The 16,770-nt window shown below is 41.0% G+C and overlaps 1 protein-coding gene across 1 annotated transcript in view; it reads right to left on the reverse strand.

Moving 5' to 3' along the window:
* Positions 1-16,770, reverse strand: part of LOC138656877 (probable ATP-dependent RNA helicase DDX60) — a 375,810-nt gene that overhangs the window by 49,480 nt on the left and 309,560 nt on the right. The window contains exons 31-33 of the mRNA XM_069744200.1: positions 9,141-9,245; positions 8,043-8,243; positions 2,042-2,146 (exon numbers count right to left, since the gene is read on the reverse strand). Of these exons, the coding sequence (XP_069600301.1) occupies positions 2,042-2,146; positions 8,043-8,243; positions 9,141-9,245 (411 nt within the window). The remainder of the gene's footprint in view (positions 1-2,041; positions 2,147-8,042; positions 8,244-9,140; positions 9,246-16,770) is intronic.

Consider the following 16,770-nt stretch of genomic DNA (forward strand, 5'->3'; position numbering starts at 1 on the left):
CCTAAACTTGCCTTACCTCGCTGAGAATAAACGTCTCCATCTGAATGGGTACATGTGAAAACCTCTTACTAGACTAAAATTCTCTCTCTCTGTGGAGGGGTATTGGAGCTGCTGTAATTAAAACACCTGAAGCTAGGCGGAGTGCACGATCAGAAGGCTAGAGAATACATTTCAAAAACCTGACCGGCACATCCAAACATAGACTCAGTGTGAACATGTGCTGAACCTAGAGTCGCCAACTCGTATATAGTTAAGTAAATAAGGCAGCACACTGCAGCGCTAGAACAAACAAACTTGAAAAACGAAATTTGAACTGCATCACTGCACTAGAAATATGAAAAATGAGAGCTTTTAGTGCATAAAAATGGCCAATTTTATGTGTACCCGGTAGCCCCGTTACGGCATCTCTCTTATACCAGGTCCTAAACTTGCCTTACCTCGCTGAGAATAAACGTCTCCATCTGAATGGGTACATGTGAAAACCTCTTACTAGACTAAAATTATCTCTCTCTGTGGAGGGGTATTGGACCTGCTGTAATTAAAACACCTGAAGCTAGGAGGCGGAGTGCACGATCAGGAGGCTAGAGAATACATTTCAAAAACCTGACCGGCACATCCAAACATAGACTCAGTGTGAACAGGTGGTGAACCTAGAGTCGCCAACTCGTATATAGTTAAGTAAATAAGGCAGCACACTGCAGCGCTAGAACATACAAACTTGAAAAACGAAATTTGAACTGCATTACTGCACTAGAAATATGAAAAATGGAGGGGTATTGGACCTGCTGTAATTAAAACACCTGAAGCTTATACCAGGTCCTAAACTTGCCTTACCTCGCTGAGAATAAATGTTATGCGCTAAAAGCTCTCAAGTTTTTGAAATGTATTCTCTAGCCTTCTGATCGTGCACTCCGCCTCCTAGCTTCAGGTGTTTTAATTACAGCAGCTCCAATACCCCTCCACAGAGAGAGAGAATTTTAGTCTAGTAAGAGGTTTCACATGTACCCATTCAGATGGAGACGTTTATTCTCAGCGAGGTAAGGCAAGCGTAGGACCTGGTGTAAGAGAGATGCCGTAACGGGGCTACCGGGTACACATAAAATTGGCCATTTTTATGCGCTAAAAGCTCTCATTTTTCATATTTCTAGTGCAGTAATGCAGTTCAAATTTCGTTTTTCAAGTTTGTATGTTCTAGCGCTGCAGTTTGCTGCCTTATTTACTTAACTATATACGAGTTGGTGACTCTGGGTTCAGCACCTGTTCACACTGAGTCTATGTTTGGATGTGCCGGTCAGGTTTTTGAAATGTATTCTCTAGCCTTCTGATCGTGCACTCCGCCTCCTAGCTTCAGGTGTTTTAATTACAGCAGCTCCAATACCCCTCCACAGAGAGAGAGAATTTTAGTCTAGTAAGAGGTTTTCACATGTACCCATTCAGATGGAGACGTTTATTCTCAGCGAGGTAAGGCAAGTTTAGGACCTGGTGTAAGAGAGATGCCGTAATGGGGCTACCGGGTACACATAAAATTGGCCATTTTTATGCGCTAAAAGCTCTCATTTTTCATATTTCTAGTGCAGTAATGCAGTTCAAATTTCGTTTTTCAAGTTTGTATGTTCTAGCGCTGCAGTGTGCTGCCCTATTTACTTAACATTCAGCCTCCTGTCTGCATTACATAACTGATCTGAGTCTGCCAAGACAGAAATACTGGCAAAACACGATTGCTAAGATGAGAGAAGTAAGCACTGTTAGTACTTCCTAAACTTTACACACAGCTTTGTTCAGTGTTGTGTATACAGCGATCAGGAAGGCAGAGACGGTATTATTCCATCTCTGCCTTCTCATTAGGAAGTCTGGCTATGTCTGACAGCCAACTCCTTGCTTCAGCAGCTGCAGACGCTCTGTTGAAAAACATCACTTCAAAGTCATATGCACACCAGATCAACATTTGAAGACACTGGGTTGTCTACAATTAGTTAACTTATCTCTTCACATTAGGCTTTATAAAAATACAGCAGTAATGCACTATGTACATAATACATACCTCACAGAGAAGAAATTGCAGTGAGAATATGCAGTACAGTTTTAGCATCTGTGCTTCTTGTGGCTTTTTGAATGACATAAGAGGATGCATCAAAATTGATAAAACCTAAGTTCAGAAACATAGTTTAACTGGTTAGTGACCCATGATGTACATTTTTGTTACAGGTTCTTAAGCAAAGTATAAAGTTGGTAAAGTAGCTCTGGCTGCTTCGTACACAGTAGATGCTGGCTGTGTTGCATAGCTGGCCTCTGCCTGTAACTTCAGTGAATACGATGACTAGTCGGGTGGGTATCCTGTGACTTCTCTTTGTCACACCTCACTTGATGGTCAGAAACCAAGCTAACATGCTGCTAAGACTATAAATATTTTCCATATCACTCCTTGGTATGTGAGCAGAGGACTGTACGACACCATTTCCAGTAACTGTAAGTTTTTAAAAACTTATAACAATATACGAACAATAGGAGAGTATATATTCAATATGGCTCACCAAGGGGAGTTTTATAATAAGAAAAATATTTAAGAAATAAGAAAAACACATTGGGACATATTTATGAATATTGGATAAGTCTAGGAAAGTGTAAGCTGTTTGATAAATCTGGTACATATTTAGACTGACTAGAGTAAGGGCCCGTTAACCCTGGCCAATTGCAGCTGGTAAACAATTGGCAATTGCCTACATGTTTCTTGATCGACGGTCGTTTAACAGACTGTTAAGATGGCTTTGAGCACTTACATTGTACTTAGAATCAGAATGGTCAGTAATAGATTGTTCTGTGCTCTCAGGCTATCATTGTTCTTGCTTATACAGGACATGTTCTACTGAAAACGATGATTTTGTAAGAAAGCCAAAAGATAATAGTCTGCTAGTCTGACGGGTAATCGACAGTCCATTTATACTGCATGAATATTGAAAAACAAGCGTTCCTAGAATAATTGTGCACAGTAAATGCAAGTTTATTCTGCTTATATTTTGGGATGGTTTCTGCCCGAAATTTGCTACAATGTTTTGACTTTTTTTTGTTTGTTTTTTAACTCATTCAGCAAAGTCATTGTGCATTCCTTTGGGTAGCTTTAGGGGCCACTTAGCATTGCTATCTACACTGGAAAACAAGTGGGTGGATAGAGGGTGGACTCTGCCTACAAGATCTGCACTTTATGTGGATATTCTTTTGGAGGTTACTTATTTAGTTAGTTATCTTTTGTATATACTGTGGGATCTGTGCCCTTTCTGATGTATTTATTATTATTTATTGTACTATGATACTGTGATATTTGCTGTCGGTTTCTGCTTGTTTTTAATAATCATATTTAATAAAATGATTTTAAAGTATCTGATGCTTTGATTTAATATTCACTTTTGAGTAGGTTCTTAGATTTTATAGTGAATATTATTTATTCATTTGGGTGAGTTTTCTCAATGAGTGATATTTGCTGTCAGTTTCTGCTTGTTTTTAATAATCATATTTAATAAAATGATTTTAAAGTATCTGATGCTTTGATTTAATATTCACATTTGAGTAGGTTCTTAGATTTTATAGTGAACTAGCTGAAGAGCCCGGCGTTGCCTGGGCATAGTAAATATCTGTGGTTAGTTATAGCACCTCACTTTTCTTATTTTCCCATCACGCCTCTCATTTTCCCAATCACATCTTTAATTTTCCCCCTCACATCTCTCATTTTCTCCCTCACACCTCTCATTTTCTCCCTCACTCCTCTCATTCCCCCCTAACACTTGTCATTTCGACCTCACATCTGTCATTTTCCGATCACTCCACTATTTTCCCTCACTCCTCTCATTTTGCACTCACACCTTTTCATTTTCACCTCACACCTCTCATTTTCACCTCAGTATATACATGTTTGTCATCTCCCTTATATATAGTATACACCTGTATTTCATCTCCTGTATATACCTGTACGTCATCTCCCCTGTATATAGTATATACAGGTCCTTCTCAAAAAATTAGCATATAGTGTTAAATTTCATTATTTACCATAATGTAATGATTACAATTAAACTTTCATATATTATAGATTCATTATCCACCAACTGAAATTTGTCAGGTCTTTTATTGTTTTAAAACTGATGATTTTGGCATACAACTCCTGATAACCCAAAAAACCTGTCTCAATAAATTAGCATATCAAGAAAAGGTTCTCTAAACGACCTATTACCCTAATCTTCTGAATCAACTAATTAACTCTAAACACATGCAAAAGATACCTGAGGCTTTTATAAACTCCCTGCCTGGTTCATTACTCAAAACCCCCATCATGGGTAAGACTAGCGACCTGACAGATGTCAAGAAGGCCATCATTGACACCCTCAAGCAAGAGGGTAAGACCCAGAAAGAAATTTCTCAACAAATAGGCTGTTACCAGAGTGCTGTATCAAGGCACCTCAATGGTAAGTCTGTTGGAAGGAAACAATGTGGCAGAAAACGCTGTACAACGAGAAGAGGAGACAGGACCCTGAGGAAGATTGTGGAGAAGGACCGATTCCAGACTTTGGGGAACCTGAGGAAGCAGTGGACTGAGTCTGGTGTGGAAACATCCAGAGCCACCGTGCACAGGCGTGTGCAGGAAATGGGCTACAGGTGCCGCATTCCCCAGGTAAAGCCACTTTTGAACCATAAACAGCGGCAGAGGCGCCTGACCTGGGCTACAGAGAAGCAGCACTGGACTGTTGCTAAGTGGTCCCAAGTACTTTTTTCTGATGAAAGCAAATTTTGCATGTCATTCGGAAATCAAGGTGCCAGAGTCTGGAGGAAGACTGGGGAGAAGGAAATGCCAAAATGCCTGAAGTCCAGTGTCAAGTACCCACAGTCAGTGATGGTGTGGGGTGCCATGTCAGCTGCTGGTGTTGGTCCACTGTGTTTCATCAAGGGCAGGGTCAATGCAGCTAGCTATCAGGAGATTTTGGAGCACTTCATGCTTCCATCGGCTGAAATGCTTTATGGAGATGAAGATTTCATTTTTCAGCACGACCTGGCACCTGCTCACAGTGCCAAAACCACTGGTAAATGGTTTACTGACCATGGTATTACTGTGCTCAATTGGCCTGCCAACTCTCCTGACCTGAACCCCATAGAGAATCTGTGGGATATTGTGAAGAGAAAGTTGAGAGACGCAAGACCCAACACTCTGGATGAGCTTAAGGCCGCTATTGAAGCATCCTGGGCCTCCATAACATCTCAGCAGTGTCACAGGCTGATTGCCTCCATGCCAAGCCGCATTGAAGCAGTCATTTCTGCCAAAGGATTCCCGACCAAGTATTGAGTGCATAACTGAACATTATTATTTGATGGTTTTTTTGTTTGTTATTAAAAAACACTTTTATTTGATTGGATGGGTGAAATATGCTAATTTATTGAGACAGGTTTTTTGGGTTATCAGGAGTTGTATGCCAAAATCATCAGTATTAAAACAATAAAAGACCTGACAAATTTCAGTTGGTGGATAATGAATCTATAATATATGAAAGTTTAATTGTAATCATTACATTATGGTAAATAATGAAATTTAACACTATATGCTAATTTTTTGAGAAGGACCTGTACCTGCTGTGTGTCATCTCCCCTGTATATAGTATATACCTGTATGTCATCTCCTCATATATATAATATATACCTGTATGTCATCTCCTCCTATATATAGTATATACCTGTATGTCATATTCTATATATAGTATATACCTGTATGTCATCTCCTCCTGTATATAGTATATACCTGTGTGTTATCTCCCCTGTATATAGCATATATCTGTGTGTCATCTCCTCCTGTATATAGTATATACCTGTATGTCATCTTCTATATATAGCATATACCTGTATGTCATCTCCTCCTGTATATAGTATATACCTGTAGGTAATCTGCTCCTGTATATAGTATATACCTGTGTGTCATCTCCTCCTGTATATAGTATATACCTGTATGTCGTCTCCTCCTGTATATAGTATGTACCTGTATGTCATCTCCTCCTCTATATAGTATATACCTGTGTCATCTCTCCTGTATATAGTATATATCTGTGTGTCATCTCCCCTGTATATAGTATATACCTGTGTGATCTCCTGTATTAGACCTCATTCACACGTTATTTGCTCAGTATTTTTACCTCAGTATTTGTAAGATAAATTGGCAGCCTGATAAATCACCAGCCAACAGGAAGCCCTCCCCCTGGCAGTATATATTAGCTCACACATACACATAATAGACAGGTCATGTGACTGACAGCTGCCGTATTTTCTATATGGTACATTTGCTGCTCTTGTAGTTTGTCTGCTTATTAATCAGATTTTTATTTTTGAAGGATAATACCAGACCTGTGTGTGTTTTAGGGCGAGTTTTGTTTGTCAAGTTGTGTGTGTTGAGTTGTGTGTGGCGACATGCATGTAGCGACTTTTGTGAGATGAGTTTTGTGTGGCAACATGCGTGTAGCAACTTTTTGTGTGTTGAGTTGCATGTGACAGGTTAGTGTAGCAAGTTGTGTGCAGCAAGTTTTGCGCATGGCGAGTTTTGCGCGTGGCGAGTTTTATGTGTGGTGCCTTTTGAGTATGTGCAAGTTTTGTGTGAGGCAACTTTTGCTTGTGTTGCAAATTTTGTGCATGTGGCAATTTTTCCGCGTGTGCAAGTTTTGCGTGTGGCGAGTTTTCCATGAGGTGAGTTTTGCACTTGTGGCGAGTTTTGCATGAGCCTAGTTTTTGCATGTGGCGAGTTTTGCGCGTGGCGAGTTTTGAGCGGCGACTTTTGTGTTTCGACTTTTATGTGGCGAGGTTGGTGTATGTGTGGTGAAATGTGTGCTGAGGGTGGTATATGTGTTCAAGCACGTGGTAGTGTGTGGCGCATTTTGTGTGTGTGTTCATATCCCCGTGTGTGGTGAGTATGATGTCGGGGCCCCACCTTAGCAACTGTATGGTATATACTCTTTTGCGGGGTTAAAATTTCACCTCACAACATAGCCTATGACGCTCTCAGGGTCCAGACGTGTGACTGTGCAAAATTTTGACGCTGTAGCTGCGACGCCTCCAACACTTTTCCTTTCACTTTTTTCCCCATTATGTAGATAGGGGCAAAATTGTTTGGTGAATTGGAACGCGCGGGGTTAAAATTTCGCCTCACAATATAGCCTATGATGCTCTCGGGGTCCAGACGTGTGACTGTGCAAAATTTTGTGGCTGTAGCTGCGACGGTGCAGATGCCAATCCCGGACATACACACACACATACACACACACACACACACACACATTCAGCTTTATATAGTAGATATTATTTATTTTTTTGGGTGAGTTTTCTCAATGAGTGGTTTATTAGCAGCATCTAAGGGGTTAAACAGATATGGATGGTGTAAACACTGATCGTAGCTGATACAGCAAGTTGTCAGCTATAGTGGACAGCCAATAACTGCTGGATTGTCACCTGTATGGGGAGGCTATTCTCTTATATCTCAGGTCAGTTAAAAGATGCATTGGCGGTCATTAAGGGGTTAATACAAAAAGTATGTGGTTATTTTTTTCTTTTTTGTGTAGTCTAAGCACCTGCTAAATCGGTATTACGGTATTGCATTATATTATGTTGTCTTTTCTCTTTTCCTTTTATAAAAAAAAATGTAAGAGGAAAAGTATTTATAATACTAATGACCTTAAAGAATCTTTTAAGGAACCAGTCATCTTGACAATATTATTTTACTTGCAGGCAGAATGGAGTTGACCAGATTGATAAACATTGATGTGGGAAAAGTTTCAGTGAGACTTGCATTATATTTAATGAAATCCCAGGTATTTATATGCATATGAGTCAAGTTATACCGAATCTTTTCCAACAAACCTGTGTATCCTTCTGCTCAGCTTCTCCTCAGTATAATACTGTCCATAACAGGTTTAAAAACAGAATATATTTTAGATGACAACTGAAGAATAATGAGAATGAGTTATGCTAAAAAAAGACTTTGAATGGTATATCAATTGAAGAGACAAATCTCTGAAACATAGACTTACCTTGGTATTTGCATCTTTTTTGTCATCTGCTTTGGCTGCAAGTAACATTAATCTGAGAATGAAGGAAACACTTAGAGGAAATTGCCCTTTTAATTGAGGAACATTGGACTTCAAGAGCTTTTTCATCTTAGGCATTGGGATATTGAAAAAATAGACATTTCCAACAAGGTCATGGCCTCTTCTTCCAGCCCTTCCTGCCATCTAAAGAGGGAACAGTACCGGTACAAACAATTTCTTACTTTGAAATGAATTATGTAACCTCAAGTTCTTGGAAAACAACTAGCATCTCGATAGCATTATCTTGTTGTTTATGGTATCTTGGTCATCAATTTGACAACATCAAACTACTAAAAGACCCTGAGACAAACTAAGGCCTGAATGATTGTAGAATGGCCTACTTTATAGTATTACACAGTCAAACATTATTTCCTTACCATTTTGCATTTTCTTACTAGCCATATGCTTGGTGCTGACAACTCCATGACCGTGCCTTATTATGGAACATATCTCATTTGTACATTTACTTTGCACTATAGATGAGTGAATTGGTTCAAATTGAATTTGTGCAAAATTTTAGGAATTTGGTGAAAACGTCAGATTGAAACTAATTTTTGATTTGCCTCAGGAAATTTCCAAAAATAGCCAAAGAAGACTCACGACATTAGGCACAGCCAGGAGGGCTTTTAAATCACATAATACAGACAGTTAATCAGTAGGGACAGTCATTCTGCTGTGCTTTACTTTCTTTTCAGGGCAATTTATACACATGGCAATTGGAGGCTTTGTAGTACTTGTGATTTGCATTGAATCAAATTTTGGGGAAAATATTGGCATAGCTGGTGATTTTGAATGCCAAAAGATTCACTCATCTCTACTTTGCATAATTTTATAAATAATCAATACCCCTCCTGAAAATATACATCCCTAATTTGCATCATATTTCAAAGCTCGATTTTGCCCATCTGACATATTAGATTATTACAAAATACAGTAAGTATCCTATGTATTGATCCACTAGAAATTATCCAACTATGGCATTAGTATCAATAGTAAAATTCTCCTGACTGTTTCACTTTCAAAAACAAATTGAGTAAATACCTGTCTGTAGTTCAGGGCATCTAGATACAGAGAGTCTTGTAGGAAAACCACAGATTTGCATGGCATGTTGATTCCCAGAGCAAGTGAGCTGGTGGACGACACAACCTGAAAATAATCACATTTCTAATCAATAAATCTAATACTAGCAAATGATTACCTGAAATAAATGTATAAATTTACAATTCATTCCAGTAAGGTTTGTCAGAATCAGGGCCCGCTTTACTACCCGATGCACAGAGGTAAGTGCCGGGGCCCTGAGCAAGTAGGGGGCCCACTCACTGTCGGGGATACCAGGCCCCCATCATGCTTTAAACTGTTTGAAATGTCCCAGGGCAGAGGGCTTGATAATGCCACTATAGCACACCCTCTGCACTGAGCGATGCAGGGCGAACAGATGCTGAGGAGATCAGAGCTCTCCATTATTTTATAGGTATGGATCATTATATGGGGCTCATTCTGTATGGAGCATTATATGGGGCCCATTATTCTGTATTGAGAATTATATGGGGCCCCTTATTCTGTATTGAGCATTATATGGGGCCCATTATTCTGTATGGAGCATTATATGGGGCCCATTCTGTATGGAGCATTATATGAGGCCCATTATTCTGTAAGCAGCATTATATGGGGCCCATTATTCTGTATGGAGCATTATATGGGGCCCATTATTCTGTATTGAGCATTATATGGGGCCCATTATTCTGTATGGAGCATTATATGGGGCCCATTCTGTATGGAGCATTATATGAGGCCCATTATTCTGTAAGCAGCATTATATGGGGCCCATTATACTGTATGGAGCATTATATTGGGCCCATTATTTTGTATGGAGCATTATATGCGGCCCATTATTTTGTATGGGACAATATATGGCATCCATTATTCTGTATGGAGCATTGTATGGGGCCCATTATTTTGTATGAAGCATTATATGAGGCCCATTCTCCATGGAGCATTATATCGGGCCCATTATTCTGTATGTACTATAAAAAGCAGATTTCACATCAATGACAAATGGGAAAAAAATATGCGTGCTCATGTGAACCTACAATTAAACAGGCCTTGCATTGCATGGATCTGTAGTACGGTACCCATAATAGAGAATAAAAAATGTTACATGTTACATCAGTTGCTATATTATAAATATATTAATATATTATTTCTTATAAGTATTACTTCTTAGGGAGGATAATTTTGGAAGGGTTACCATATGTTGGCACACAGAGCGCCTTCCATTACAGAGTAGGAAGCTGTATGGACATCCAGCACATGAGCCCTAATTTTGTTGTACAGAACCAATGATCAATACTGAAAAGCAAACCAACATCCAAAAGAGATTATGAGCCAGCCCTTCTCTTGCCTGATCTCACGTATGCTTTTCTGGATAACAGGGCAAAAATTCCCATAGACATATTACAAAACCTTGTTGAAAACCTTCCAAGAAGAGTGGAAGCTGTTATAGCTGCATCAGTGTCTGACAACACAAATGCTCTTCTGGATGACAGAATGGAGCATTATATTTCCATGAATTACAAAATCTTGCAAGATTTTATAGATACAGCTCCATATTAATGCCTATGGATATCATAAAAGTTCTTGTAGGTGCAATGTGTATGGACTATCATTCAATTTCAAATTATCCTCACTTGAAAGTAAATAATTGAAATCACAGGCTAATCCAATTTTGTGTGAATTTCATCACAGTAACTAATAATGTGACTCAGTAGTTTGTATGGCCCATGTGACTGTATGCATCTCCAACAATGTCCTGATGAAATAGCAAATGGAGTCATTGGGTACTTCCCACCTAGATTCTGGCATCATTTGGCTTCTGGACATACAATGGTGCTGCTTGGCAGTGTTGAATGAACTTATAATGCCCCAGCTGTTTTCAATTGGGTTCAGGTCCGAGGAACTTAAAAGGCATCACTGCTTTTATCATTTAGGACCTGTCTAAACACGATGCTCTCATAATGTATGGTATTTTCCACACCAGGAGGATCCGAGGGCCAATTTCATCAGCATAAAGTCTGACTATGGGTTTGAGGATTTCATCCAAGTAACGGCAGTCATTGTTCCATTAACTAACACATGGAATTTTTGCAAGCTGCCAAGAATAGGCCTCCCAGACCACCACCAAGTTGGTCATGCTGGACGATGTTGAATAACATTCACAATGGCATATCCAGATTTTTTAACATCTACCTCAGTATGCTACTTGCTCCCATATCTGAAGAAAGCAGGGTTCCGTTGGCAGACCTATTAAGTCTAGTATTCTCTGGCAAATGTCAATCAAGCTGCATGGTGCTGGACTGTGAGAACAGGTCCCAGCACAGGATGTCAATACCTCATGTTACCCTCATCGAGTCTGCCTCTGACTAGCTGGAAACATGCACACTGATAGCTCGTCAAAGTCATTTTATAGGGCTTTGACAGTGCTCCTTCTGTTCCTTTTAGTACAAAGGAGCAGATATTAGTACAGTTGTGCTCAAAAGTTTACATACCCCGACAGAATTTTTGCTTTCTTGGCCTTTTTTTCAGAGAATATGAATAACACCAAAACTTTTTCTCCACTCTTGGTTAGTGGTTGGGTGCAGCTATTTATTGTCAAAACTACTGTGTTTTCTCTTTTTATTCGCTTATTAAAGGGGGTTGTCCAGGCTTCTTAGAAAACTCTACATACACCCAATGCGAAAAAAACAAAAGAGTAATAGATCAATAATATAGAAAATATATATATTTTTTACAAATATCATGCACAAGATTGATTTGACATCTTGTGCATGATAATTGTAATAAAATGTATAATTTTCTATATTATTGAGATCTATTATGTTAGGGCTGGCGGAATGCACCGAGTAAATATAGAGATGTTATTTGGTGCGTTCGCAGCCCGGGGTCCACCGTGCAGGAAAAGAACCTGCTGCTGGCAAACGGTGGCACAATATGGCGGTAGAAGCGAACTCTGTTGCTTCACAGAGTCGCTATAAAGAAAGGACTGTGTCCTGTTCAACTCCACAGGAATACACAGTAACTGCCGAGCAGATAGCAGCTTGTGGTCACGCATTCCAGGAGGCAAACATGCAATCTCCTCACCGGAGGAGCCGGTATTCTAGTGGCTTATTTCAGCCGGGGCCCTGAAACCAAACACACAATCTCCTCACCGGAGGTGCCGGTATTCTAGTGGCTTATTTCAGCCGGGTCCCTGAATACACACAAGCGTGACCACACTGGCGCAAAACTCATGTCATGCATTGAAACTAGCCTTATATAGAGCTGCAGCATGTACAGGACCTTCCTAGAAGGACCAATGAGAGGCTGCCACAGAGCTTGAGGAACTACAGGACCTTCCCGGAGAACCAATTGGTCTTGCTGCAGTATCTAAGCATGTGACCCTCGATCTCCAATGAGAGATCTTAATCTGGGCTTGCTCAGAAGGGGAAAAGCAGGACTTTTCCCAAAAGCATCTGCTTGCCGCTGCCCAACACTGGCTTCAATGGCAGAAGCTGGAAAAGCAGCAATAACCCTTTGCACAGAGTCAGACTGAGCGAGACGCTGGGACTGACGTCTCCGCTGAGCAGGCTCCACTGCAGCAGGAAAATAATGGGAGACCGCAGCAGAGATGGCCCGAGATTCCCCCTGTGCAAAGGCGGGAACTCGACCCCTAACATATTACTTCTTAATTTTTTCTGCTTTTGGTGTATGTTCAGTTTGACACAAAGGGATCTATATGTATTTTTCTGTGAGGTCATTAACTAGTTGTTTATTTTTGCACTACAACAGTTTCCATCCATCATACACTAAACAGTCATTGCCATATAGTCAGTTTCTAAGGGTAAAAAAAGTGAATAACACACAGGAGGGATATCAAGAGCAGTCCACTGATCTATTTAAAAGATTTAGGGGTACCCTGATATCCTGTTAAAAGCAGCTATGGATAAAGTGGAGAAACAGCAATAGAGAATAATATAGTAGCTAAAAAGCAGAAAAAGAGACTAACCTTCTGTATTCAGTCTGGTCCCATGGACCGATACATACGCTCCTCCATTAGGAAAAACTGGCACATTTTGGGGAGAGACAAAGAACTACCGGAAATTGTGGCAAGAGGACCTCTCATTTCGAGCAAACGAAGTACTGGACTTAAGAATGTTTAAGGGTACCGTCACACAGTGAAATTTTGATCGCTACGACGGCACGATTCGTGACGTTCGAGCGATATATCTGTGACGTTCGAGCGATATCGCAATGTCTGACACGCTCCTGCGATCAGGGACCCCGCTGAGAATCGTACGTCGTAGCAGATCGTTTGAAACTTTCTTTCGTCGTCTAGTGTCCCGCTGTGGCGGCATGATTGCATGGTGTAACATATATCGTATACGATGTGCGCATAGTAACCAACGGCTTCTACATCGCACATACGTCATGAAATTATCGCTCCAGCGTCGTAGATTGCAAAGTGTGACAGCAGTCTACGACGCTGGAGCGATATTGTTACGACGCTGGAGCGTCACGGATCGTACCGTCGTAGCGATGAAAATTGCACTGTGTGACGGTACCCTTAGTCCGAAACTGCATAAGCAAACCAAGTACTAATTGGCTGAGTGTTGGAATTCCTAGGGGAAATCAGAAGTGCGAACATTGCCCGTTTTGTAAGTTTCATAGGACTGATTGAGTAATCCGCATGGGGGCAGTTAGCCATAATGTATTACAATTTATATAATGTAAAAAGGATTTTGTGGTGTACGTAGTCTTCTGCCCGTGTGGGCTTTACTACCTAGGTAAGACAATACGCCTCCTATACGTAAGAGGGAACACCACAAATCCATTTGTCAGGTAAAGGTGTACCATGTTTAATCAGTCATATTAAGGAGAAACATGGGGGAGATCCCGATGTCCTGATGTTTACAGGCATAGAAAGAGTCACTCTGCCTCTGCGGGGGGGGGGGGGCAGTCTGCACAAGTTATTGCTGAGGCAAGAAGCAAAGTGGATCATGCGCACAGGAGCGATGGGATTACATAATAGAGTGGATATGTCCATGTTTTTATGAAAAATAAACAACTAGTTAATGGAGAAATTTTAGTTTATTACATAATTAGCTATATAACGAATAGGGTATGCATTGTAAGTAAGCTTAGCCTAGCGTTGTCCTGATATTCATATCCCCCATAACAAGTAATGCAAAGATAACCTGAATAGGAGATTGTCTCCTTTCGTTCCCTCAAAAATGCCACACAGGGAATTAGATACATGTGATGCCGTAATGTTTTTAATAAACTGTATGTATTTTATCGTCTAGTGGGAGGTGGATACGAAGGGAGAAGTATACTTGAGCCATAGTATGTCTCCCTCCGTAACATCCTCTTACACACTGACCCATGGAAGCGCTGTGTAGCGCGAAATGGCCGTCGTCAGCACTGGCTTGCACATCCGATTAACCCATTCTCCTGGCTATGACATTTTAATCGTTTGAATAAAGCATGAAGTTTTTAGGACTGGTGAATGCCATTCATGTTGTTTCTTCTACAATCTATTTCCAAGTGTTTTTCTGGACATGCACCTGAAGTCCACTGACACAGCAAGATTGCAACACATGTGACCTAAAAGGTTTCAGCCGGACAGCGGTGCCATCATTTTTTCTATTGAAGCGCTGATATATATCTAAATATATATATATATATATATATATATATATATATATATATATATATATACTGCTCAAAAGAATAAAGAGAACAATAAAATCCCACATCCTAGAAATCACTGAATGAAATATTCTAGTTGTAGATCTTTATTCATTGCACAATGGAATGTGTTGAGAACAATAAAACCTAAAAATTATCAAGTTAAATCACAACTAATATCTCACGGAGGTCGGAAGTTGGAATGATGCTCAAAATCTAAGTGGAAAATGAAGTTACAGGCTGATCCAACTTCAGTGGAAATGCCTCAAGACAACAAAATGATGCTCAGTAGTGTGTGTGGCCTCCATGTGCCTGTATGACCTCGCTACAATGCCTGGGCATGCTCCTGATGAGGTGGCGGATCGTCTCCCGAGGGATCTCCTCCCAGAGCTGCACTAAAGCATCTGCCAACTCCTGGACAGTCTGTGGTGCAACGTGACACTGGTGGATGGTGCGAGACATGATGTCCTAGATGTGTTCAATCGGATTCAGGTCTGGGGAACAGGCAGGCCAGTCCATAGCTTCAATGCCTTCATCTTGCAGAAACTGCTGACACCCTCCAGCCACATGAGGTCTGGCATTGACCTGTATTAGGAGGATCTCAGTGCCAACTGCACCAGCATATGGTCTAACAAGGGGACTGAGGATCTCATCTCTGTACCTAATGGCAGTCAGGCTACCTCTGGCAAGCACATGGAGGGCTGTGCATCCCTCCAAAGAAATGGCACCCACACAATTACTGACCCACTGCCAAACCGGTAATGCTGAAGGATGTTGCAGGCAGCAGATCGCTCTCCACAGCATCTCCAGACTCTGTCACGTCTGTCACATGTGCTTAGTGTGAACCTGCTTTCATCTGTGAAGAGCACAGGGCACCAGTGGCGAATTTGCCAATCCTGGTGTTCTGTGGCAAATGCCAAGCATCCTGCATGGGTTTGGGCTATGAGCACAACCCCCATCTGTGGACGTCAGGCACTCAGACATCCTCAAGGAGTCGGTTTCTAGCCGTTTGTGCAGACACATGCACATTTGTGGCCTGCTGGAGGTCATTTTGCAGGGCTCTGGCAGTGCTCCTCCTGTTCCTCCTTGCACAAAGGCTGAGGTAGCGGTCCTGCTGCTGGGTTGTTGCCCTCCTACAGCCCACTCCACATCTCCTGGTGTACTGGCCTGAGTTTATAAGGGATACTCTTACAGATATACAAGCAATATATATTGTTGTGCCCAAGGGTTTTGTACGGTATCCTAATAGCAAGGAGACCGATTGATTGTGGTCTATTGTTTGGGGTCCGAATAGTGGTGACACCGAGTGATTTTGGATTGCATATATTTGGGAATAATCAGTACACCAGGGTGATCTGGATGTGCACTAGGCCAGATACTTATAATTTCTGTACATCAAACTGCATTGTGTCTGGAGTACATGCATTACGAATGAGTGTCATATCAAGGGGATCCGTACATATATGTGTAAACCTGGGGAGCATTTATACATGTTTGACAAGCACTACAGCACATTATTACATATTATACCCTTAAACATCTAACAAGGGACAGGTTAGTGGATAGTCGTCGTGGAGCGGGGGCGCCACTGTCGTACCACAATAGGGTGCCAACCTCCGCTGACAGGTAGGGGCAGAGTAGATAGCATCATAGACCCCTTTTTTTGTTTCAATCATACAAACGATTGTGGTTTGTTATGACTGTTTATGTGTTCCTATCCCATCCTGTTAGGGCCCAATAGGGGTAGGAGGGATAGTCGACGGTGAGCGGGGGTGCCAATTGCGCAGGATTATAGGGTGCCAAACTCCGCTGGCAGGCAGGGTGCAGGTAGTGCAATACAGGGCTAGGCACCACCCTGGTCTTTTCTATGATATGTTGTTGTCATGGTGATGGTTTGTGTTAAGTGCACTTATTTTGTTGGTTTTTAATATAATAATAATAAAGGTAA

This window comes from Ranitomeya imitator, chromosome 1 (genome assembly GCF_032444005.1).
Source record: "Ranitomeya imitator isolate aRanImi1 chromosome 1, aRanImi1.pri, whole genome shotgun sequence".
Taxonomy (NCBI): domain Eukaryota; kingdom Metazoa; phylum Chordata; class Amphibia; order Anura; family Dendrobatidae; genus Ranitomeya; species Ranitomeya imitator.